Genomic DNA, 23,883 nt, shown 5'->3' with positions numbered 1-23,883 from the left:
TTCAGAGTGTGTGTGTGTGTGTGTGTGTGTGTGTGTGTGTGTGTGTGTGTGTGTGTGTGTGTGTGTGTTATCTTCTGAAGCTCTTACAATTACAGGAAGACTTTGTTTGTTATTAATAAGAATGTTTGGTTTGTCTGTCTGTCTGTCATTTCGTCTGTCTGTCTGTCTGTCTGTCTGTTATTAATGGAAAAGCTTCATCTTCCTGTCTGTCTGCCTTTCTGTCTGCTTGCCTATCTGTCTGTCTCACTCAGTACAGAAGACACTGACGCACACAAACACTAACGTTTCCTATCAAGATCGTGGATGTGGGAAGACAGACTGAGACGAGGGGACGAGATGACGACCTTGGTTCTTACAGCGAGTAAAGAAACGCACTGACACTCCTCTTTCCATTCAGCTCAGTTACGTAGATACATTTTGATCAAGGTGGAAATGCAGTGCTGCTGCTGCTGCTGCTGCTGCTGTTGCTGCTGCTGCTGCTGCTGCTGCTGCTGATGATGATGATGATGATGATAATAGTAGTAATAAGAATAATAATAATAATAATAATAATAATAATAATAATAATAATAATAACAGTAACAATCTATATACCAGCCGACATCCACATGAAAGGAGTAACACACACACACACACACACACACACACACACACACACACACACACACACACATGTACACTATAATCCATCATAGTTCTTGGAATTGTAAGGCGTGGCGAGGGGGAGTGAGAAAACTGACTTAAACCAAGCAAACTTGACAGTGTTAGAATAAATGATGAAATAATGACGGAATAACTAAACCGAAATGGAAGACTAGGTGTGTGTTGGCACTGTATTTCTTGCTTGTGGTGAGACGTGAGGGCAGAAGGCCATGATTCCTTACCTTTGATTTATTATTCTGAGGCAACACTGATTCCTATCGAGACACTGCAATGGGGATACGTTTGCTTAGCCTAGCCCAGTGAACCCAGTGAGCAGTGCGTCGCCTGTGTGTGGAGGTGCTGTCCTGCCTCACTGTAACACGAGCACTACACACAGCCAGGAGTGGTCTGTGTGTCGAGTTGCACGCCTGTAATGTGGCTCTTATTTCCTCCAGCCGCTGCCTCCATCCTGAGTACGGTGTTGCGAGAGAGAACCATGTGAGCTGTGGTCACGCTCGGCACTGCCACCCAGGTACTGACGCCATCACCTCGCATGAGTCATGTGCCCGGGCCAGTCACAGCAGCAAAATAGCTTCTCCTAACACTCTCCCCTACAAGCGTCGCGATGCATTTTCTAATCGTATTTCAGCTCCTCTCCAAACAACTTTTTTTTTACCCCTGCCTCACGAGTTAAGACGCTCACAACACTGACGCTGGTTCCTGAGATGCCGAGGACGTGAGACACACTTGACACCCGCGCCCTCCCCCGCCCACTGCATTCAACAACCTGTTAGTCAGACCAGCTGCGTACCGCGCCTGCCGCTTTCGAGGGGCGCCCCGCCCCCTCCCTGTCCCTAACTCGCTCTCCTTCCCCTCTTTCGATCGCCCGTCTCTTTCCTGCAAAATCCTACTGTTACTCAGGAAGTGATGCCAATTATCTGTCTCCAGTCTCTTGTGTTGGTCAGAAGACACTTCCATTGTATTTATAATATATAAGAGAAATATGTTTTTTGCTTTTCTACTCAAGATAATCTCTCTCTCTCTCTCTCTCTCTCTCTCTCTCTCTCTCTCTCTCTCTCTCTCTCGTCTCTCTCTCTCTCTCTCTCTCTCTCTCTCTCTGTGAGTTCTTCCTCCTCTTCTTATAACCTCCAAGACTTCATATCAATTTTTAGATCATTCTATCAATATTTTATTTTTCGATAAATAAGGAATAAACGAAATACGGCCTTAAACTGCCAAAAGTAGACCCAAGCCCCACATTCCCCAGTGTTGTCACCCTCAGGAACAGGATAACAAAATCACAACAAACACCAAAAATTTTTTCCCGCGCAAGAAACATCATGGCGGGTGAGTGTTGTCTTAGTCTCAGCCTTTTTCTCCCTAGCAGCGGTTGTCCTGGGGCAAGGAATGACCAGAAATGCACTATAACTGCTTAAAGAAGTCTTTGGGGGACGCTTCCATAGTAAATGTAGCATTGTAAAATAGCTAATCACATAACCAGCTTAGCCCCGAGCGAATGTAAAGACAGTGAAGTTATTATTATGGGAATATCGGCTATTATTTCGGAGTACTGGTGACTTTAAACCCTTAGTGTAAGATATTCGAGTGTCAGTTAATTGCCGCACACCACGCTGCCTTGATATCATTAAGGAGTGTGTTAACTTAAAGGACAGGGACAGTGTAAGATCTTCAGGGGTCAGTGGTAGGGGAGGGCAGAGGCAGTGGGTTTCTTGGAGGTCAGTGGTAGGGCAGGGCAGGGGCAGTGTGTTCCTTAGGGGTCAGTGGTAAGGCAGGACAGGGGCACTGTGTTTCTTGGGGGTCAGTGGTAGGGGAGGACAGAGACATTGTGTTCGTTAGGGTAGAGTATGGGTTCCTTAGGGGTCAGTCGTCAGGGCAGGGTAGAGCAGGGACAGTGGGTTCCTTTGTGGTCTGTGAAAATATGAAGGGTTAGGAGTGAATGTGTGAGGCTCCTCATATGGAAATGACAGTAATAATATTTATGTGTTGGCAGGGATGTCAGTGATAGCCAAGAACAGCTTGCAGTACTACGTGGTGGACAGCAATGAAGCCTTAGAGTTCAAACTGGGTAAGTTACACACACACACACACACACACACCCTCACTGCACAAGAGTTTCTACTTTCACCCCTATTCTATCAACGTCCTTAATGTAAGAGTTAACCAGTATTCTCAGCCATTCATCCCTTTCTTTGATAAACTCCTGAATTCCGTGCCTGCTTTGCTATTTCCTTCTTCCTGTGACTTGAATTTCTTCAAGAGGAGGGTTCAAGACACTTATCTTCTGTTATTTGTTTATTCTATTTGGCATCTCTTTGGGAACTGGCACTCAAGTGGGCCTCTTATTCCTCAAAATTTTTGTTGTGTTTGGTCAGTGGCCTCTTACATAAAAAAATGATGGTACCTGTTAATACTTGGTTATATTGTCTCAGTTGCTCAAATATGAAGTCTTCCTATAAACTGAGCCAAGGAAATTAAAAGTCTATAGATTTAAAGTAAGCCATTTCTCCTCGTTCCATTTTCTTGCAGGTTTGTATTATTAGTGCGTGTTAATACCTGGTTATCATGTTGACTCTGTCTGTCAAAGAGTTGAGCATGCAGACAGTCTTTGCCCAAACTCCCTTCTTCAGTTTGTTATAGATCTATGTGGTATTTCAGTGCGGAAACCCGAGGACTTGGAGGATGAGGACACCACCTTTAAGCCAGATATGTCCCACCAGGTGTTTGGAGACAGGTGAGCCTTGGGTCAGGTCAGGGAAACTGGCTTGTACATTCATCCCTGTTGTCTGACACAGCCACCAGCTGTACTTGTGCTGGGTTCATGTCTTGTTCATTGTCTTCTCTTTTGGTTGCTTTTCTAAAGTGAGTTTCTTCCATTTGTTTGTGTCTCTTGCATCTTTCTCTGTGACTCCCATCTGTTTCACCTCTACTGCAATTTCACCCTTTCATCTCACATATCTATTATTCATAGCATCTTGCCCCAAAACAACAATGATTAATTATTTTTGTATGTTCTTGTCTTCTTTGTTATTAAAATTCTCAAACACAGTTACAAGAAAATAAGAGTGAGTGACTAATGATTAATTTTTCTTGAGTGACAAATTTATTTTTCTAGTCTTTTAGCCAAAGCAACTGGTATGTACAGCCTCTTCACATATTCTCAGAAAAGAATAATAACTACAATGGTAATGATGTACATATGGGTACAGTAGATCAAAATGTATTACAAGAGGCAGTTTTAGGATGCACATCTCCAGAGAAGTGTAGGAGTGTTTATCAAGTCCTACATTAAATCACTGCGAGCACCACGATTCTGTGATGACACCCTTGGAAGATTAAAGTGCACTCTAGTAATTCCTTGTTATGTATCGCAGTGAGCAGATCTTTGGGTACAGTGGGTTGCACATCAAGCTGTACTACTCTGCAGCTCGCCTCACAACCTACCTCACCCACACCTACACTGACAAGGTCCACCCAGAGAAGTACGAGGGAATCAAGGTTAGTGCACATACATTCTTCTCAGTTGTAAGCTCACCCCAAGTAAATAGGTAGGTCTTGCTTGCAGGGACTGTGATGTGTAGGCCAGATGGCTTCTTACAGCTTCCCTTGTTTTCCTATGCTCTTAAGTACATCAAAAAGGAATCAGTCATCCTCAGGAGTTAAGTAATCTGTATCAGTCAACAACATGATGATTAAAGTGTAAAAACAAGGGAATTATGCCTGAAAATCAAATAGCTTACTGAAGAAAGTCGTACATTCAGGGAAATATTAAACTTGGGGAGATATCATTGAAAATACAACACACTAAGGACCACATTCTGAAACATTTATGCCTGGTCCTCCATTACTTTCAGAATAGTCTAGTTGAAGTGATACAGGTTTTTTAAGGGTTTTTATGGTTCTGTTGGCAAATTAAGAAAATTTCTACATTCTTAACAGGAGAAACACTTGAGAACCCAGCTAATTATCTCTGTGGCCTTTGAAAATAGTCCTGGTGAGAAAGCAAAGTGTTTCTCAATACAAGACTAAAAATACTTTACCTTTCAGCCTGATGAAGTGATCAAACCAATCGCTGAGAAGATTCCACCTGGTTACATCACCAACCTGGACGACTTCCTGACTGCCTTACAGAAGGACGTCTCCTTTGTACCTTTTGGAGACTTAGAAAGGAGATTTACTGCCAGGACAGGTGAGGAACAATGTGCAGTGTTTCCTTATTCTCATATACTGACTGTTGAAGTTATTGAGTTGAGAATTAGTATTAGATTGTTATAGTGCATTTTACTATGCTTGTGAAATCCTGGTTAAACTGACCAACTTGCACTTTTAGTTCATTCCCTAACACTGAATATTGAAGTAATTGAGTTGAGAATTAGTATTAGATTGATTAATTTACATTGATTCATGTTACACTGCACTTTATTCATGCTGTGCTGGTAAAATTCTGGTTAAATTCATCAACATGCAGTTTTTGTTTATCCTCATACATTGGCTATTGAAGTGAGTAGAGAATTAATATATGCAGGATTGATGAATTTACACAGGCTAATAATACGGTACACTTTACTTATACTGGTGAAATTCTGGTTAAATTGATGACAGGGTGTGTGTGTGTTAGCCCAGTTTTACTCTTATGGGTGATGGAGATAGAAGGGCAGTTTTCTCAAGGGAAACTTCAGTGTGCAGTAAGTCCTGTGTTGAGATATCTACCAGAGGTGTGTTTTGTGTCCCATGTATTGATAAGAGACAAGCAGGCAGAGAAGGAAAGTGTTCCCTTTTGTGTATTGAAGGAGAAGGGCAAGGAGAGCTGTGTTTCATGCGTTCCATCTTGCTAGAGGAGAACAAGGAGAGGAGTTAGTGTGTTGGTGGCATGTTTTGTGTTCTCTTCTCTGTGTTGATAAAGGAAGGCAAGGAGAGCAGTCTTAAAGTGTTTCCCTTGTATTTCATCTTGGATTTCATGTTTCATTCTGTTAGAGGAGGACAAGAGGAACAGTTTAATGTGCTGCTGTAATGTTTCATGCGTTCCTCTGTGTGTTGTGGCAGAGGAGGGTAAGGAGCGTACTTTTGAGGTGTACCGCTGCAGTGCCTCCACACCCGGCTTCCTGCCCTACCATGAGAACTTCCAGACCTTCATCCTGTGGTACATCGATGCTGCTTCCTACATTGACGTGGATGATGACAAATGGAGGTTCTTTGTCACGTAAGTTGCCCAATTTGTCACGTCAGAATGTATCCCTCTCTGTGTTGGAGGTTTAGGTTGTCATGTAAGTCTTTCCCTTCCACTCACAGTCCTGGAAAGGGATCTGATAGAGGTCTTTATAAGTGGTATAGTGGATATAACAAGAGTTACAAGTTGAATTCTCAGGGTCAGTAATCAGAATTCAAGTTTGATGTTAGATTGGAAAAAAAAAAGGCATAGGAAGGAATTGGTTCTCAAATAGAGTGGTAAATGAATGGAATAGTCTTAGTAATCTCTTCCTCATCTCACAGTTATGAGAAGTACGAGGTGGATGGGAGGCAGCAGTACGCTTTCACTGGCTACACAACTGTATATGAGTATTATGCTTACCCTGCCAACGTGAGGCCCCGAATATCCCAGATGCTGGTGTTGCCTCCCTTTCAACGGATGGGACTTGGAGCAGAGATGCTGAACACCATATACTCCAACTACCAGAGCGACTCCAGGGTGCTGGACATCACAGGTGAGCCACTCAATGAGTCTTGCCTTGTTTCTTGTAGGGGATGTAAGAAGAGTGATGTAAGTAAAATCCTCATGGACAGTAATCAGGATAGGATAAGTAGATTAAGTGTGGATCTGTTACAGGTGTTTCAGTGGTTTAGGGGTTATATCAGTGGTGACATAAGTGAAATCCTCAGGGTCAGTAATTGGGATAGGATGAGGAGTGTTGAGCTCAGGCTTGATAAAGTTAGAAGGAAGGATTTGGTTCTTGAATAGAGTGGGAGATGAATGAAACTGATTCTGTAATCAGTCATTAAGGAGCTTTATTATACAGTAAAATCCCTCTCATCTGGCATTTGAGTATCCGGCAGCTTCAAGTATCCGGCACATTTTTCCCTGGGCCTTAAAATCAATAAAAAATCAATGTGTACTCATAAAATCGATTAAAATTCCTGCTTGAGGCATACTTTGTCCCCTCGCCACCAGAGAGCAATGCTTCACGCCACCCGCGGCCCACTGCACTGTGTTTACTCAGTGACTCAGTCCTGCGTGTGCACTGTTTATCGCCTGACGCCTTCATCATGCCTAAAGTTGTAGAAAAGAGGAAGCGTGTTGTGCTTACACTTAAGCAGAAGGTAGACATTTGTCGACGATTAGAGAGAGGTGAAAGCAGACAGCAACTAATGGCGGAATATGGTGTGGGCTCATCAACTATTTATGACATTAAATCCCAAACGAAAAAGTTGCGGGATTACATGAAAGCCACCGACACCCCAAAGGTAGCGGAAAATCGTCACACACTGCAGTATCATCGTGGTGAAATGATGGACAAAGTGTTATACGAGTGGTTCAGCTTGAAAAGATCAGAAGGAGTCACAATTACAGGCCCAATGCTACAACTGTGTGTTGGTGAGTGTGAGGTGACAGTGTGGGTGGCGACGCGGGGCACGGCGATCAGCTGATCTTTGTTATGGTAAGATGCGTGAGTGTAGGGTGGTGATTGTGGACATAATTTCACTTCTATTCAAGTATCTGGCAATATTCAAGTATCCGGCATGTCGGCTTGTCCCATTGATGCTGGATAAGAGGGATTTTACCGTACTGTATAGTACGGTACCCTTGTAAAGATAGCACTTTGAAAATTTACTTTTTTTTTATTCCTTTTTTTTTATGGTGATTATTATCTGGAATACATTACAAAACAAAATAAATACATTCCTGCAAACACTATATATATGCATCTAACATAATAGCTTCAATTTACTCAATATGATTATTGCTAAAAGTGCTTAATAATTGTGGAGGGTCTTTGGAATTGAGGCCCTGGTGTTCCATAGACTCCACTGCTGCCCCCTCCCCTCCCTCCCTCCCTGATGCCAATTTCTGAGAATTCCCTTTTAAGACTGATGTCTTTGCAGTGGAGGATCCGTCAGAAAACTTTGCTCGCCTGAGGGACTTTGTGGATGCCAAGAACTGCCTCACCCTGGACAGCTTCAGCAAGACCAAACTGGCTGAGGGTTTCTGTGAAGCCATGGTGGCAGAAGCAAGAAAGAAACTTAAACTGAACAAGGTATCTCTTCTCCTTTGGCTGTTTCCCAAGAGTGAGGGGTTGGCACCTTGTATGAGTCTCCTCCAGTTGTTTATATCTTTTGCATCTTCCTCTGTGCCTCCCATCCTTTGCAGTTCTGCCACAATTGCATCCCTCCATCTCACTCTGTCTTCTTCACAATCTTCCCTCAACTGGTTTTCTCTAGGCTCTTAATTGGTTCCTGGTCCTCTCTTCTTACTGTGTCACCAAATCATTCAATTTTTTTCTTATCACTTCATGATGCATTCCACTCCTGCCCTTGTACTCACCTCTTCTGAACAAGTTGTGCCATCCTCAAATGACAATTTTTTTATTTACTCTCACTTCGCAGGCTCCTGTGATATTTTGTAAGAGTGAAACCCCATAGTGTGATATATTGGTATAACTTTGCCTTGGGTTTTGGTGTGTGAATGGCTCATGGGATCTTTATTTATTCAAATTTTACCAGTATTTGCTATTGTTTTTCTGCCTTCCTACTAAAAGCTGAGGATGAGGTTGACAGTGACACTCTCTCTCTCTCTCTCTCTCTCTCTCTCTCTCTCTCTCTCTCTCTCTCTCTCTCTCTCTCTCTCTCTCTCTCTCTCTCTCTCTCTCTCTCTCTCTCTCTCTCTCTCTCTCTCTCTCTCTCTCTCTCTCTCTCTCTCTCTCTCTCTCTCTCATCCTCAAATATTTACCTGCAGTTTACCAGGTAGTAACTAACACATCTCTTTCCTCTGGCCTTCCTCAGCGTCAGGTTCGGAAAATCTACGAAATCTTGCGTCTGCACTTCACCAACCGAGCCGACAAGAAGGCTTACCGGCAGTACCGGCTGGAGGTGAAGAACAGGCTCAATGTGCAGTACAAGGTGAGTGTGGGTGCTTAGGGTGGTGATGGTGGTGGTTGCAGTGGTTGTAGTGGTGAAGGGTTGAGAAGATTTGCAGAGGTAGTTATTCTGTGGATGTTGGAGAAGACATGGAGAGATGATTAAATTACAATGTTTTTGTTATTTGTAGAAATAGAAGCTGAAAAGATCTTAAAATGTGAAGAATCTTGGTAATGGTAGTGGTGTAGGGATGGTGGATGTATTTAATAGTGGGGGAGAGATAGAGAGTGAATAAGGGAGTGGAGGGTGGTGGAAGGATGGTGATAATGGTACTGGTGGTGGTGGTGAGATGACTGGAGAGAAATTAATTGCAGTGTTTCTGATGGCTCCATACAGAAAGAAGACAGGGACATGGAGAAGCTGAAGAAAATCTTGAAACCTGAAGAATTTGCTGCCACCATGAGTATTACAAGCCGGGAGCAGCGCCTGGAGAGCTTGGAACGCCAGTACTCTGAGCTGGAGGAGCATTACCTCAAAGTGCTGGAGAGACTGGCCCTCTCTTGACCCCCTCCTCATCCACTGACTGCTTCACCCTTTCTACTCTGCTGAATTGTTTGGCTTAGCTCTGCTCCTCTCTGTATTGAATTTAGAGAATGATACTTTTGTAAAATTGTGTTTATCTGGAATTAAATGTTTTTTGTATACATTTTAATGTTTGAATGTTTAGTAATATTCTACCCTTTTAACTGAAGGTGTGTGTGTTTACCTAGTTGTGCTTAATTGGAAAAGAGCTATGGTCATGCTGTCCCATTTCCATATCTTTTAATATCTGAATTAGCCTTGAATCCTTATATACTATTTACATTTACTATCTCCTCATCCAGACTTCCGTACAACAATATTGTGAGGGAAACTATACTTTTTGATGTCTTCTACAAGCACTCTTATTCATCCTCTTTCCATGTCCTTTAGTATCATGTGTATCCCAAACCTACAAGTCATTCCGGTCCACCTTCACTCCCTCATATGCTCTATATATCGCAATCAGGTCTCCCCTTTCTCTCCTTTTTTTCCAACAATGGTAGATGTAACCTTTCCAGTCTTTCTTCGTATTGTCCTTGTGTGTGTGTGTGTGTGTGTGTGAAAATGCTGAATAAACTATAATTATGTTGATTATAAACCGATTTACCGCAGGAATACATGCCATACATAACTACGAAGTGGAAAGATCACACAGAAAGAGACATGTGAGAAAGGAATGAGGCAAAGGATATAGGAGGAGGCAGTAGACACCTGTCGAAACGATAATTACTCCCAGTGGGGTGTGCAGCACTGGATGAGGGGGTGCTGTGAACTTATCATTAAACCCAGTTGTGACCTCACTGAACGTTTCCCTTTGTGTCTCACAACACAAGGGGGCAGTCACAGCCTGCCCTCCAAAGACAACTCTCTTCCTCCACACAAAAACTACAAGCACCTAATAACACACACACCCTTCACTCAAAAATTTTAAAATCATCATGGCGACTCCTACACTAGCCTCGGAATCCCCATCTGGGGAGGGGACCATAAATGTCCCCAGGTCGGACTGCCTTTCTGTCGACGACCCTAAGTGTCTTGACACCCCCCTCAACTTTTTCTTCACTAACTTCTGCAACATTCGCGGTCTAAGATCTAATTTTCAGTCTGTAGAACACCACCTCTCCTCTTCTAAATCTCATCTTCTTTTCCTCACTGAAACTCAGGTGTCTGAGGCAACTGACAGTAGCCCCTTTTCTGTTCCCTTCTACTTTCTCTATCCTCATTTTTCGATCCAAAAGCTGGATGCTGTGTTTATGTGCACAATGACTTAACCTGCTCTCGTGCCCACGCTCTTGAATCTTCCGAGTTTTCCACCATCTGGCTACGACTACAGAGTCACTCATACTAAATTTATCTGTGCTGTATACCTCTCACCTAACTCCTCTGACTATAAGAAATTCTTTGACTGCTTAACTTCCAATGTGGAGCACATTCTGACCCTCTTCCCTTTTGCAGAGATCTCCATTCTTGGACACTTCAGTGTTCACCACCAGCTTTGGCTTTCCTCTCCCTTCACTGACCATCCTGGTGAACTAGGCTACAACTTTGCTATCCTCCATGACCTAGAGCAATTGGTGCAACACCCTACTCGTATTCCTGACCGTCTTGGAGATACGCCCAACATTCTTGACCTTTTCCTGATCTATAATCCTTTTGCTTATGCTGTCACCCTTTCTTCTCTGTTGGGCTCCTCCGATCACAATCTCATATCTTTATCTTGTCCTATCGCTCCAATCCCTCCTCAGGATCCCCCTAAGCGAAGGTGCCTCTGGCGCTTTGCCCCTGCTAGATGGGGGGACCTGAGGAGGTATTTTGCTGATTTTCCTTGGAATGACTACTGCTTCCGTGTCAGAGACCCGTCTTTGTGTGCTGAGCGCATAACAGAGGTGATAGTGTCTGGCATGGAGGCGTACATTCCTCACTCTTTTTCTCGTCCTAAACCTTCTAAACCTTGGTTTAACACAGCTTGTTCTCGTGCTATACATGATAGAGAGGTGGCCCACAAAAGGTACTTAAGCCTTCCATCACCAGAATCTCATGTACTTTATGTTTCTGCCCGGAACCATGCCAAGTCTGTTCTCCAACTAGCCAGAAACTCCTTCATTAACAGAAAATGTCAAAACCTTTCAAGATCTAACTGCCCTCGTGATTTCTGGCATCTAGCCAAAAATATCTCCAATAACTTTGCTTCTTCTTCTTTCCCTCCTCTATTTCAACCAGATGGCACCACAGCTATCACATCTATTTCTAAAGCTGAACTCTTTGCTCAAATCTTTGCTAAAAACTACCTTGGACGATTCTAGGCTTGTTCCTCCCTCTCTTCCACCCTCTGACTACTTCATGCCACGTATTAAAATTCTTCGCAATGATGTTTTCCTTGCCCTCGCTAGCCTAAACCCTCGGAAAGCTTATGGACCTGATGGGGTCCCTCCTATTGTTCTCTGAAACTGTGCCTCCGTGCTTGTACCTTGCCTAGTCAAACTCTTTCAGCTCTGTGTGTCAACATCTACCTTTCCTTCTTGCTGGAAGTTTGCCTACACTCAACCTGTTCCTAAAAAGGGTGACCGTTCTAATCCCTCAAACTACCGTCCTATTGTTTTAATTGCTTTTACATATATGAAAAAAAAAAAGACAGAAATACGTAGAAAAAGGACATTGGAAGTAATCTCCGAACAGGGATTAAGCTGAGATTATCTTATGCAGCATCCATGTATAAAACGTCAATAGAAGTTACTAGTACATTGTTATTTATTTCAAACACCAGTGAACAGATAGAATATAAAAGTACAATGTAAGACGGCAATCCGAAGACGAGGCCAAATGCACAAGCCGAACGATTTGCCAATATGTTTTAGCTGATTTATGTATATATGATTTCTTTTATCATATTTTTATAATCCTATCTGACTTTTCTTGATTTTAACTTTAGTTATTCCTAAGAATACAAGTAAAAATCTTTGCTTCTTGTATCAATGTGTCTAAAAGGGTGAGTCTAATGTCTGGTTACCGTACCCGTGCCAGTCACCATTTTCAGGAAATCCTTAATAGATTACCTTGGTAACGCACTGTGCACATGATATTCATATCTTCACCTCACCTTCCATGCACACCTACTGCAAAAGATGCAATTTCCAGCTATAGATGTTCTGACTTATTGATTTAAGATGAAATCAGATGTTTATCTCAAGTTGTATATATTATATAACATTAAATTCTTTATGGCTTCTTTATGATTAGGAACTCATGAAAAATTTAAGTCTGGTTAGTAGGGAAAGGGAATTTTATGAGTTGACAGTCTCACAGCAGATGTGAGGCATGAGGAGGGATATGAGACGATGGAACGTGATGCTGGAGTGTGACAGGTATGGGAGACGGGAGAGAGATGATGCGTGTTATTCTAAGGGTGTGAAAAAAAATAATAATAAGATAGGAAGGGGGTATATGGTGATGCTGGTGTGACTGTGTAGAGAGATGATCGAATGAAAAGATGACCGAGGCAGTGGAGGAATTCCTGTGGGGATTGCAGTGTGCCAGATGTAAGAACTATTAGTGTGGATGATATTATTCGTTCTGTTTTCTTCTATAGGAAGGCATGACTTAATAGAAATACCGAGTCACCTGTAACATGAAGACCCGTATTCTCAAGAGTGTTTCTCCTATTAATAATGTAAAAATCTTGTTAATCCGTCACTAGAGCCATTAGAACACAATTAAGAACTTTTGTTACTTCAATTTGAGCCTTCTGAAAGTACTGGATGTGTGGGGCAGGTTTTCCAAGATCCAAGTTGAAGTAGCCTACGGCGTGACGTCACTCAGTCAACTGGTTTACCAAAACAACGCGTCCTGTTCCTCCGTGGCGGGAACTGTGCCTCTGCCTGACTGACTGGCGGCTTGGCACTGTCTTATAGCAACTTTGACAGTTTGGTGTGATACAGACAAGCCTCGTGTAGCGCCATTCACCGCGGGGAACATATTTCATCGCCTCTTATTAAGGTAGACACATTGGTTACTCTTGCTCTGCTCATCCACTGCTACAATTTTCGGTTACAGAGATGATTGGCTGGGTTCTCAAGAGTGTTTCTCCTGTTCATGTTATTCAAGAACTATCAGCTATTACTAGAATCATCAAAACTCTTAAAAATCCGTCGTGTTTAGGCTTTTGAATATAGTGGGGATGCATCGCAGAAGTTTTAAGAACGCGGTCCTCAGGCTCAATATTCTTGCTAGACACCAATGATCTGCTTGGATTATACTGAAATAACATTAACGTTTTCTTCGTAGGGTTAGGTTAGATTAAGATAAATGCAGTTCTTTCACAGTTAATCTCTTCATAGTGTAGATCACATTTTTCTCAGTAGTAGTCCTGAAATTAGTAGGCAATCATTATTTCCATAATACCCACCAGCTTTTTGACATAGACAGCCAGACATCCACACTCAGAGGTGCAAAGTCTCAAGCAGTGCCACAGATACAGGTAATTGCTGCCAAGGTGGTCTTCTGCTCACCCCAACAGGGTCTCGGTAGAAAGGAAGGGAAAGGAAAAGCTTGATTTCTCTCCTCTGCTTCTCTGTTTTATTTATAAAATCTTCAGACTGTAGGTGTCTTTGGCCAAACACTGACCTCTACATCTCATACAATAATTTTACAGTCACCTATTATTTTTGTTGTGGTTATCAGAAAGAATAGGGGGTAGAATAGGGAGTGAAGCATGCCTGTCTGGAGGTAATACTATCAATTACACTGTTATAATTAACTGCACAGACAGCAAAACACTTATCCTCCATTTTTGGATAATCCTTTTGAATTTTCTTTTGAGGACAGGCACTCTTGGTGAGCCTATTTTATTTTTTTTCCCTTTTTGTTGCCCTTGGCCAGTGTCCTCTTTCATAAAAAGGAAAAGAGAAGGAAAGACCCCCACAAGGATGAAGGATGAAGTTATAGCATGCATGTCTAAAGGTTGCATTATTCATTATACCATTATAATTAACTATACAGACAGCAAGACCACCATGAGGATGAAGGATGAAGTTTGAGTGTGTACGTTTTAAGGTAGCATTATTAACTGTTATTATTAACATTACAGACAGCAGGACAGCCACGAGGATGAAGAGGAATACTAAATCCCAGGTGACCCTGGATGGCTTTGTGGTGCGGTCCTCCAAGGTGTCCCCATCCAGCAGTCCCATCAAGGAGCTGGGGATGCGCCAGGCCACGCTGGAGTCCCTCAAGGTGATGACCAGTTAGAGTAGTGACTTACTTGACTTAATTCCCATCAGAGAGTTGCCAGGCAGGGTCTCCAAGTGCTCTTCTTAATTTTGACCTTGCTCTCCTGTCTCAAGCCAAGAGTCAATTGCAGCTGCCTGTTTTGTGCTAAAGTGACTGTGTGTTGCAGGGTGTGGTGGTGGTGGAGGAGATGGAGAGAGCAAGGGTGGTACTGGAGCGAAATGACGTCTCCACTGAGCTGAAGGTGGACACGCTGCAACACCTGCTGCGCAAGACCCCCGGCTAAGGAGGTGCTCATCAAGACCAAGCTAGGTCAGTGTGCTACCTCATCTGCACTTGCCTTAACCTGGGTTGTGGTTCATTTGCTGTGCCCCCTTTGATCTCTCTCTCTCTCTCTCTCTCTCTCTCTCTCTCTCTCTCTCTCTCTCTCTCTCTCTCTCTCTCTCTCTCTCTCTCTCTCTCTCTCTCTCTCTCTCTCTCTCTCTCTCTCTCTCTCTCTCTCTCTCTCTCTCTCTCTCTCTCTCTCTCTCTCTCTCTCTCTCTCTCTCTCTCTCTCTCTCTCTCTCTCTCTCTCTCTCTCTCTCTCTCTCTCTCTCTCTCTCTCTCTCTCTCTCTCACTATCCCTGACACCTACTCTCCCTTTCTAAACCACGCCACCGCTCTCCCTCTCCCTCTCTCCCTCTCCCTCTCTCCCAACCGTACAATGAGACACAACACACTGTATAATGAGAGTGGTGAGATGGTGAACTAGTCCACATCTGGGTGCTGTGAGGGATGCTATGTGCTCCTGTTATGTTCTTATTGGACCCTACATAGTCTGGGCACCTCTGAGGCCTTTCGTGGGCTGAGGAGAAATTCTGGTCACCCTTCTTGTGGATGGTCTGGATGTAGGCAGTTGTGGTGCTAGGCAAGATGATATATGAACATCGCTGGTCTTGTTTCTGAGATATTGAGACTTCTTGGTTCAACCTGTCTTGTTCAACATGTCTTGTTATCCACATTGACCTCAAAGTTGGGTTAAGGTGTATGTGTGAATAGCTAGTTTGTGCCTCTGTATCCACTGGTTGCTTTGTTTACCATCCTAGGGAAGACTGTCCACAAGCTGTGCCGTGCTGAGGAAGGTGAAGTGGCAGCAGCAGCACAGCAGGTGTACACATCATGGAAGAACCACATCCTCAGCAAAGTGAATAGACCATACATTGAAGTGAAATGTGACCTCAAGACACAGAAGCTTAGAAGCTCAGCAAAACAAATGTTACTTGAAGCCTTGCAGAGAGAGATTGAAGGAGGAGGAGTAGAACACGAGAGCAGTCGAGAAGATGAGGTTTTAGAAAGGGAAAGAGATAAAGCAAAACACACACAAACACGTACACAAAGATGAAGGGAACAGTGTAGGCAAGTCAGCTAGTAAAAGACCAAGGGATGACTGCACTTTAGAAAAGCCTGTACATAAAAGTAAGCAAAGCATAGAGGAAGAGGAAGGAAAGAGTGAAGATAGAGGAAACCACAAAAGATCAAAGGAAGACAGACATACAAAGAAATATAAACATAAACATAATCTGAAGGAAGATGAGGAGGAAGGGAAAAATGGAGATAGAGGAGACTATAAAAGATTAAAACAAGACAGTCATACAGAGAAATATGAACAAAAACACAGAAAGAACCATGAGGAAGGGAGGAGTGGAGATAGAGGGGAGCAGAGAGAAGCAAGAGGCACACAAGACACTCAGCAGGACTCAGTGGACACAATAGCAGATCACCTGGAGAGGGAAGTGTACCAGGTGTACACAAGGCGCGTCGACAACAGATACAGGCGCACCATACGCTCAATGATCTTTGCATTGAGACACCAGAGGGATGTAAGGAAGGCAGTTGTCCTAGCCACTCTCTCAGTTGAGGATTTTGTCAGTCAGCACATGAAAACTTGAAGATTAGTGTTAGTGCTCTCTCAGTAGAAACACAATGTTAGTAACACTTGGTAATGTAGTTCTGGTAGAAATATCTAAGTGCACTCTTAGAGAATGTAGATATCTTGGATTCAGTGAAGCAAACAAATTGACAGCAAACTGATGTAAGTACTGTTGGTAGCTTATCATTAGGTTTTGCCTTTTTATTTGATATTTTTGGAAGGAAAAATATGCATTGATCACCATGTATCTTATTTATTGTTTATTTACATGGAGTGATTGATTTGTGTAGCTTTATATCAATGTTAATGGGCTTAACTGAGATACAATTAATACAAGAATAGATCATGAAAAGAATTAATTTTATGTATAAAGTGACTTGGAGGAGGTTCAAGAATTAATTTTGTGTATAAAGTGACTTGGAGGAAGCTCTTAGTCCCCTTCCTCTAGTTTTTATTTACTTTTGTACTGTGTGCATGAAATGTCTTCCAGATCCATCCATAGAGTATTGGGTTTGACTATATCACTTAGATTTCCATATGAGATTAAAGACCACATTCTGAAGCACTTCTGCCCACACCTCAGTTATTATCAAAAGCCTTTAATTGAAGTTACATAGGTTTTTAAGGGTGTTTTTAAGATTCTAGTGACAAATTAAAAAGATTTCTACATTATTAACAGGAGAAATACACTTGAGAAACTGGCTAATCATCTTTGTGGCCTTTGAAAATAGTTGTGGTGAGAGAGCATAATGTTCCTGAATTTTGGCCTAATATAAAAAAAAACTTTTAATGGAGATTTCTGTGTGCTAATCTCATGCCTTGGAAGAGTTCTGTAGATGTAATAGAGTTGATATGTGCCTTACACACTTCCTGACCAGTATAGATCAGTTCATTTCAAGAAGTACAAGTATGTATGTGTGTAGCATTTCGAAGCCTGTTAAGATGTTCAGTGTTGTGGTGTGTGGCTGCAGTTGGATAGCTGGATAGATGGGTGAATCAGTGGATCGTTGAGTAGCTGGGTGAGTGGAGGATGTGTGGATGAGGTGTGGATGGTGAGGTTGTTGTAGGTAAGTAAATGGGTGGATGGATTGGGAAATGGTTGGGTGGATGAGTATGAATGAGTGAGAATGTTTGCAGGGGGTCAGTGGACAATGGATGGATGGGTGGATGGATTAGTGGGTGGTTGTGGATGGGTATGTCAATGTGTTGTGGATGTGAGGGTAATTGTGCATGGATGGATTAGTGGGTAGGAGATGGGTGGGTGGACCTGTAGGTAGTGTGCAGTGGGTGGATAGGTGGATGTAGTTGAGTTATTGGCTGGATGGGTGAGCTAATGGAGGTAGGTGGATGAGTGTGAGTTGTTGGATAGATGGCTGGGTTTATGACTATTGGGGGTTGGATGTGAGTGGGTGGATATGGTTGAGTGGTTGAGTAAGCAGTGGATAGGTTAGTGAATGTTTCATTTTTTTTATTCATTTATTTTTTTATGTAGGAAGGACACTGGCCAAGGGCAACAAAAATCCAATAAAAAAATATGTCCACTGAAATGCCAGTCCCATAAAAGGGTCAAAGCAGTGGTCAAAAATTGATGAATAAGTGTCTTGAAACCTCCCTCTTGAAGGAATTCAAGTCATAGGAAGGTGGAAATACAGAAGCAGGCAGGGAGTTCCAGAGTTTACCAGAGAATGAATGATTGAGAATACTGGTTAACTCATGTGTTAGAGAGGTGGACAGAATAGGGGTGAGAGAAAGAAGAAAGTCTAGTGCAGTGAGGCTGTGGAAGGAGGGGAGGCATGCAGTTAGCAAGATCAGAAGAGCAGTTAGCATGAAAATAGCGGTAGAAGACAGCTAGATATGCAACATTGCAGCGGTTAGAGAGAGGCTGAAGACGGTCAGTTAGAGGAGAGGAGTTGTTGAGACGAAAAGCTTTTGATTCCACCCTGTCTAGAAGAGCAAGTGGTGAGTGCAGATCCACCTGCTGCCTTCATGAAGCCTGTAGTCCAGACGTCAGAGCCTAGAGACATTTTGGGGACCAAGTGGTTTGGGTACCAAGTGTCTTGAGTACCAAACATCCTGAGGCTTTGCACTCAGGCCAATCTGTCTTGAGGATCATCTGACCTAAGGCCTGTATGACCTGAGTACTTTCTGCCCCAGTACAAAGTCATTCATTCACCTGCTGTTGTCTGCTGGTCACCTAGTCAGCCATTCCCCTATGGAACGAGCTCAGAGCTCATAGTGACCAGTCTTTGGTTAGGACTGAGACCACTCATACATCACACACTGGGACAGCGAGGTCACAGCCCTTTGGATTACATCTCGTACTTACTTGCTGATAAGCAAACAGGGGCTACACACTAAGAGGCTTGCCCATTTGCCTCACCACACATGGGACTCAAACCTGGGCCTTCATGGTTGTGAGCCAAGCATGTTAACCGCTACACTATATGGTGTGTGTGTGACTAGCTCCCCTTGTTGTGGAATCAGAGAATAATGATAATTGATTAATGGAATACAAATTTTTTTTAAACGGTAGACTTTTGCTTATGTTATCTCTAATAAGAATTTTTGTGAATAATTTTATTGCGGCTGATGTGAGACGAATCAGCAGATAATTTATAGCTTTTGACAGGTGGGGTTATGTTCACCTTTTTTCCATTTATGGGATATTTTACATTGAGTCAGTAACTTGTTGAATAATAATGTTATAGGGCATTGTAGCTGGATGCAGCATTCATTCTGTCTACATAACTGCTCATTCTGCTAAAAAGTACATTGCAAACTTACAGAGTATTTTATTACAATTTTTTAAATAAATACAATGTGGATGTTATGTTTCTATATTCCTGTGAATGTAAAGAAGTATCAGATATTGGATGTTAAGTAATTTCATGCTCACAACATGCAGGATTATACGTCTTTTAAATATTATACATAAAAAGATATAACAACTTGACACCAGAAGATGGAGCATTGTCAGCTTGAGTCAGCCCTTTAAAAATACAAACATAATTACTCTGACAATTTCTTAGGTTCGTTGCTTGATTACTGAATCTTCTGTAGTGTTTAGATAAGATAGTGCACATAAACTGACAAAAAACATATATAACATTTTCCTTGAAGTGCACAAGTTTTTCCTTAAATAAAGACACCACATAAACAGAAAAAGAAAAGAGAAATATCACAGAATACATAATGAAGATGCATATTTGAATATTTGATGAGGGACAGTTTAGGCAAGGAAGTGTTGTATATTAGAGGGAGAATGATAAAAAAAAAAAGAGAAAAAAACAGTGTCTCCTGGAAAAGTTCATTGGTGCAAAAAGATGGTGGAAATAATTAGTGTTAGCAAGGCAGCTTACTTATTGAGACCTTCAGGTGTGTAGTGTTGCAGTGTTGTAGGGCTGAGTGTAGGAGATGCAGGCTTCAATACTACAGCATCTATTACTACTACTACTACTACTACTACTACTACTACCATCACCACCTCATCACTGTTACTCCTCACTCCACCCTTCAATATTCATCACTCCACTTCACTCCACTCCCATTGTCACTATCTCCTTTCTCCCTTCCTCCACCCTTCCCTGCCTCCACTCCAGTAAGGGGGAGGAGGAGTGGGGTAGTGATTAGTGCTCTAGGTAGGTGTGATGAACCGTAGACTCTCTCTCTCTCTCTCTCTCTCTCTCTCTCTCTCTCTCTCTCTCTCTCTCTCTCTCTCTCTCTCTCTCTCTCTCTCTCTCTCTCTCTCTCTCTCTCTCTCTCTCTCTCTCTCTCTCTCTCTCTCTCTCTCTCTCAGCCTTCCTTCCTCCTCTCACTCATCCTTCTTCACTCTCATCTTCCAATTCTCTCTCCCATCTTCGTCTCTTCCTCCCTCTTCCTCCTCCTTCTCCTTACTTTGCGCTCTCAAGTGAAGCGCAAAGAGAGAGAGAGAGAGAGAGAGAGAGAGAGAGAGAGAGAGAGAGAGAGAGGGGGGAAAGGAAAGGAGAGGGGAACAGCTTTCCTCTCCCTCTCTCCGATCGTTGGCTGTAAGAGGACAGACAGGTGAGAGAGAGAGAGAGAGAGAGAGAGAGAGAGAGAGAGAGAGAGAGAGAGAGAGAGAGAGAGAGAACGAACTGCTGCGCCACTTATGATTTGGTAAGAGAGAGAGAGAGAGAGAGAGAGAGAGAGAGAGAGAGAGAGAGAGAGAGAGTTGGTAACTGCAATTACACTAATACTAATCTCAAAACGCAGGAGCAAAATTTATACGGTCAGAAAGTTCGCAACAGTTATTATTATTATTATTATTATTATTATTATTATTATTATTATTATTATTATTATTATTATTATTTCATTCTGCCGTACTATGATATATTAGAGAGCTCAGAGTGATAGTTATAGTTAGTGTGTGTGTGTGTGTGTGTGTGTGGCCACCTATAGTACACTCCCGAGAGAGAGAGAGAGAGAGAGAGAGAGAGAGAGAGAGAGAGAGAGAGAGAGAGAGAGAGAGAGAGAGAGAGAGAGAGAGAGAGGTTAATTTTGTAAGGAACTCTGTACAAAAACAACTGCCTTAAAAATTAAATGTAATGAAGGAAAAGTGTGTATCAGTGAAAGGCTTAACAATATTTTGACAGGAGGTTATAGACGAAGATTATGAGAAGAAAGGTTTATTGGTTTATACAAGTAGGAGAAAGATAAAAGGATGTCAAAAAAAATTAGCTCTTTCCTAAATTAAATATATAATGATAACAGGTTCTGTATTTTTAGAGGAATGGAAGAAGGAGAAGAGGAAGAAGAAGTGATAAATGGAAGAAAACAGGAAAGGTGATGTAATTTTTTTTCTAATTAAGGTGATAATAATCTTTAGTTCTAGATTTTTGGAGGAATGAGAGAAAAAAAAAGGAGAAGTGATAAATGGAAGAAAAGGAGAAGATGATGGCGTATCTAAAAGGATAGATTTTTTTCGTCTTAATAAACAAGTCAATAATAATGATGATGAGAATTTGACGAAGTGGAATCAGGAGGAGAAAGTTTTGAGGAAGTGGAGGAAAGGAAGGAATAGGAGGAGGAGGAAGAGGAGCAGGAGGAGGAGGAGGTGAAAAAAAAATAGGCAAAAGGGAAAAAAGAAGGAATAGCAAGAAGAAAAAAAAAAAGGAGGAGGAGGAGCAGAAGAAGGAAGTGGTGGAAATTTTAGAACCGGCGGAAAGGAAGGAATTGGGAAAATAAAGAGATTGAGAAAATTTTAGAACTGAGAGAAAGGGGAAATGAGGAAAAGAAATGAGGAAGAGGAGATTGGTGGAAATTTTCAGAAGAGAAGGGAAGGAATGAGGGGAAAATAAGTATGAGAAGGAGGAGGAGGAGGAGTTGGTGATGAAAATTTTAAGTTGGGGAAAAGTAGGAACAGCGAGAAGGAAAATGAGAAGGAGATAGTGAAATTATGAAAATAGGGGAACAAGTAAGAGGTGATAAAAGAATCTTGTAAGTGAAGAAAAGGAAGGAATGAGAAGAGAAGAAAAAAGATGAACATTCGACGTTGGGGGAAAGGAATTAATGAAAAGATGGAGGATGGCAGGAGGAGGAGGAGGTGGAGGAGGAGGTAGTGATAAATTATAGAGGTGAGGAAAGGCAGAAGAGAAATGGTAAGGATGAAACACTTACTTAAAACTAAACAAAAATAAACACAAGTAATAAGTGAAAGAATCAAATACACAGAAAATTTAGAGAGATATTCTATTTATAACAACAGTGACGGAAAATTTATACGTTAAGGGGTAACTTACATAAAATATAATAGGTTTATTACTTGACGCGGAGGCAGAGGAGAGAGAGAACATGGAAAACATCATCTAATTAGGACCGAGAATATGTTACGATACGGTTGAAGGAACTAATTAGACTAAAAAATAATGTTGTGTAGCATAGGGGCAGCTACCTGGGGAAGGCACAACCCGGGAACATTATTATATTACAGACAAAAACAACATCAACACGTAATGAGATCGAAAAGTAACTCGTGTGATATAATGGTAAATTTACAAACAACAACAACTTAGAGTGATGACTTAGTTCTTAGCCATTTTCCAACATCTCAGTGTCTTTCCACAACTTTCAACACGCTGCAGTGGAAGTCAACAAGATTTTCAGTGATACAGTGATAAACAATAGCAAAAATACGGAATCTCAAATAATAATCTTTGATGAATTTTATAACACCGAAAAGAGACAGCGAAGTAAAATTTAACACGAATCCCTTATCACACACACACACACACACACACACACACACACACACACACACACTACGAGAACCAAACCTGAGTAATAATTTCTGTGGCGTTTTAAACTATCGAGGAGAGAAGAACAAATAGTAACAGTGTCTGCAGGGAAGCATGACTGACAGGACAGGGAGGGAAGTGTTGAGCAAAGTAAGCGAGGGAGCTGAGTAATGAGTAAGTGGAGAGGGAGTGAGGGACCTGGAGTAAGTGAGAGGCGAGGGAGAAGGCGGAGTGAGTGTGACGGGTGGGTGGGTGTGGGGGGGAGCGATATCAGTGTGTGGTATTTCCAGAGGCGATAAATGGTTTGCTACTTCATTTCTTTCTAACTCTTGTGGGGATTTTTTGTTTTTGCTCCCGTGTCAATCATAGATAAAGGAATGGAAGGTGGGTGGGTACAGAGAGAGAGAGAGAGAGAGAGAGAGAGAGAGAGAGAGAGAGAGAGAGAGAGAGAGAGAGAGAGAGGTATGGTATAGAGTTAATAAAGCTGAAATGAAAAAAATAGCGAACAGAGGAAGAAATTAAAGTGCAGAGAGAGAGAGAGAGAGAGAGAGAGAGAGAGAGAGAGAGAGAGAGAGAGAGAGAGAGAGAGAGAGAGTGGGCGGGAGGGGGTGAGCGTGGGCGGCAGGGGCGGGGCGAACGAGAGAGAGAGAGAGAGAGAGAGAGAGAGAGAGAGAGAGAGAGAGAGAGAGAGAGAGAGAGAGTGGGGGTGAGGGGCCGTGGTGGTGGTGGTGGTGGTGGTCCCTGCTTCGCCGCACTGTGGTATCAGCCGCCGTGGTGGACTAACGTGCTACTCCCGCCTCACGATCGCCACCTCCCTCCCTCACTCACTCCTCCTCGACTTACGAACGCCGCTCACTCCCCTTAGCGCCTGGCGAGCCGTGGGGAGTGTAGTCCCTACGTCCCTCTGCCCCTCCCAAGGCAAGGAGCAAGGTAGGATGCTAATTAGGATTCTGTGTTTAGTTTTGGAGCTAAGTACTGTGTGTGTGTGTGTGTGTGTGTGTGTGTGTGTGTATGTTCACGCTACTGTAATAACCTTGGAAGTTCAAGACAAATTCCATTAAAGTCACGGAAATTGTGCGGTACAAGCTGAGTTTGGGCTGATTAACTTGTGCTCCTGATTGCTCGGAAATTGCTCGTATAACACAATATTCCTACTTTTCTGCGAGGGGCGAGGCGACCAAGACA

General features: G+C 42.5%; 2 protein-coding genes across 7 annotated transcripts in view; one reads left to right on the top strand and one right to left on the bottom strand.

Annotated features, from left to right (window-relative positions):
- The window catches only part of LOC135116004 (uncharacterized), a 17,909-nt gene extending 16,503 nt beyond the window's left edge, over positions 1-1,406 (bottom strand). For all 3 annotated transcript variants that reach the window (XM_064033215.1, XM_064033217.1, XM_064033216.1), the window contains exon 1: positions 885-1,406. The gene's annotated coding sequence lies outside the window, so the exon portion shown is untranslated. The remainder of the gene's footprint in view (positions 1-884) is intronic.
- Positions 1-9,436, top strand: part of LOC135116003 (histone acetyltransferase type B catalytic subunit-like) — a 43,618-nt gene extending 34,182 nt beyond the window's left edge. For 2 of the 4 annotated variants that reach the window (XM_064033212.1, XM_064033211.1), the window contains exons 2-10: positions 2,654-2,728; positions 3,319-3,394; positions 4,035-4,158; positions 4,708-4,849; positions 5,704-5,860; positions 6,151-6,362; positions 7,759-7,910; positions 8,656-8,772; positions 9,127-9,436. In XM_064033212.1, coding sequence (XP_063889282.1) covers positions 2,654-2,728; positions 3,319-3,394; positions 4,035-4,158; positions 4,708-4,849; positions 5,704-5,860; positions 6,151-6,362; positions 7,759-7,910; positions 8,656-8,772; positions 9,127-9,294 — 1,223 coding nt within the window. In that variant the 3' untranslated portion in view covers positions 9,295-9,436. Of the gene's footprint in view, positions 1-1,906; positions 1,990-2,080; positions 2,105-2,653; positions 2,729-3,318; positions 3,395-4,034; positions 4,159-4,707; positions 4,850-5,703; positions 5,861-6,150; positions 6,363-7,758; positions 7,911-8,655; positions 8,773-9,126 lie in introns of those variants that run through there. The other 2 variants (XM_064033213.1, XM_064033214.1) reach the window with 2 other exon arrangements.
- Positions 9,437-23,883: the final 14,447 nt, after the last annotated feature.

The sequence above is a fragment of the Scylla paramamosain genome, chromosome 30 (genome assembly GCF_035594125.1).
Source record: "Scylla paramamosain isolate STU-SP2022 chromosome 30, ASM3559412v1, whole genome shotgun sequence".
Lineage (NCBI taxonomy): Eukaryota > Metazoa > Arthropoda > Malacostraca > Decapoda > Portunidae > Scylla > Scylla paramamosain.
Note: the sequence above shows the minus strand (reverse complement) of the source record. Positions and strands in the feature narration are given on the sequence as shown.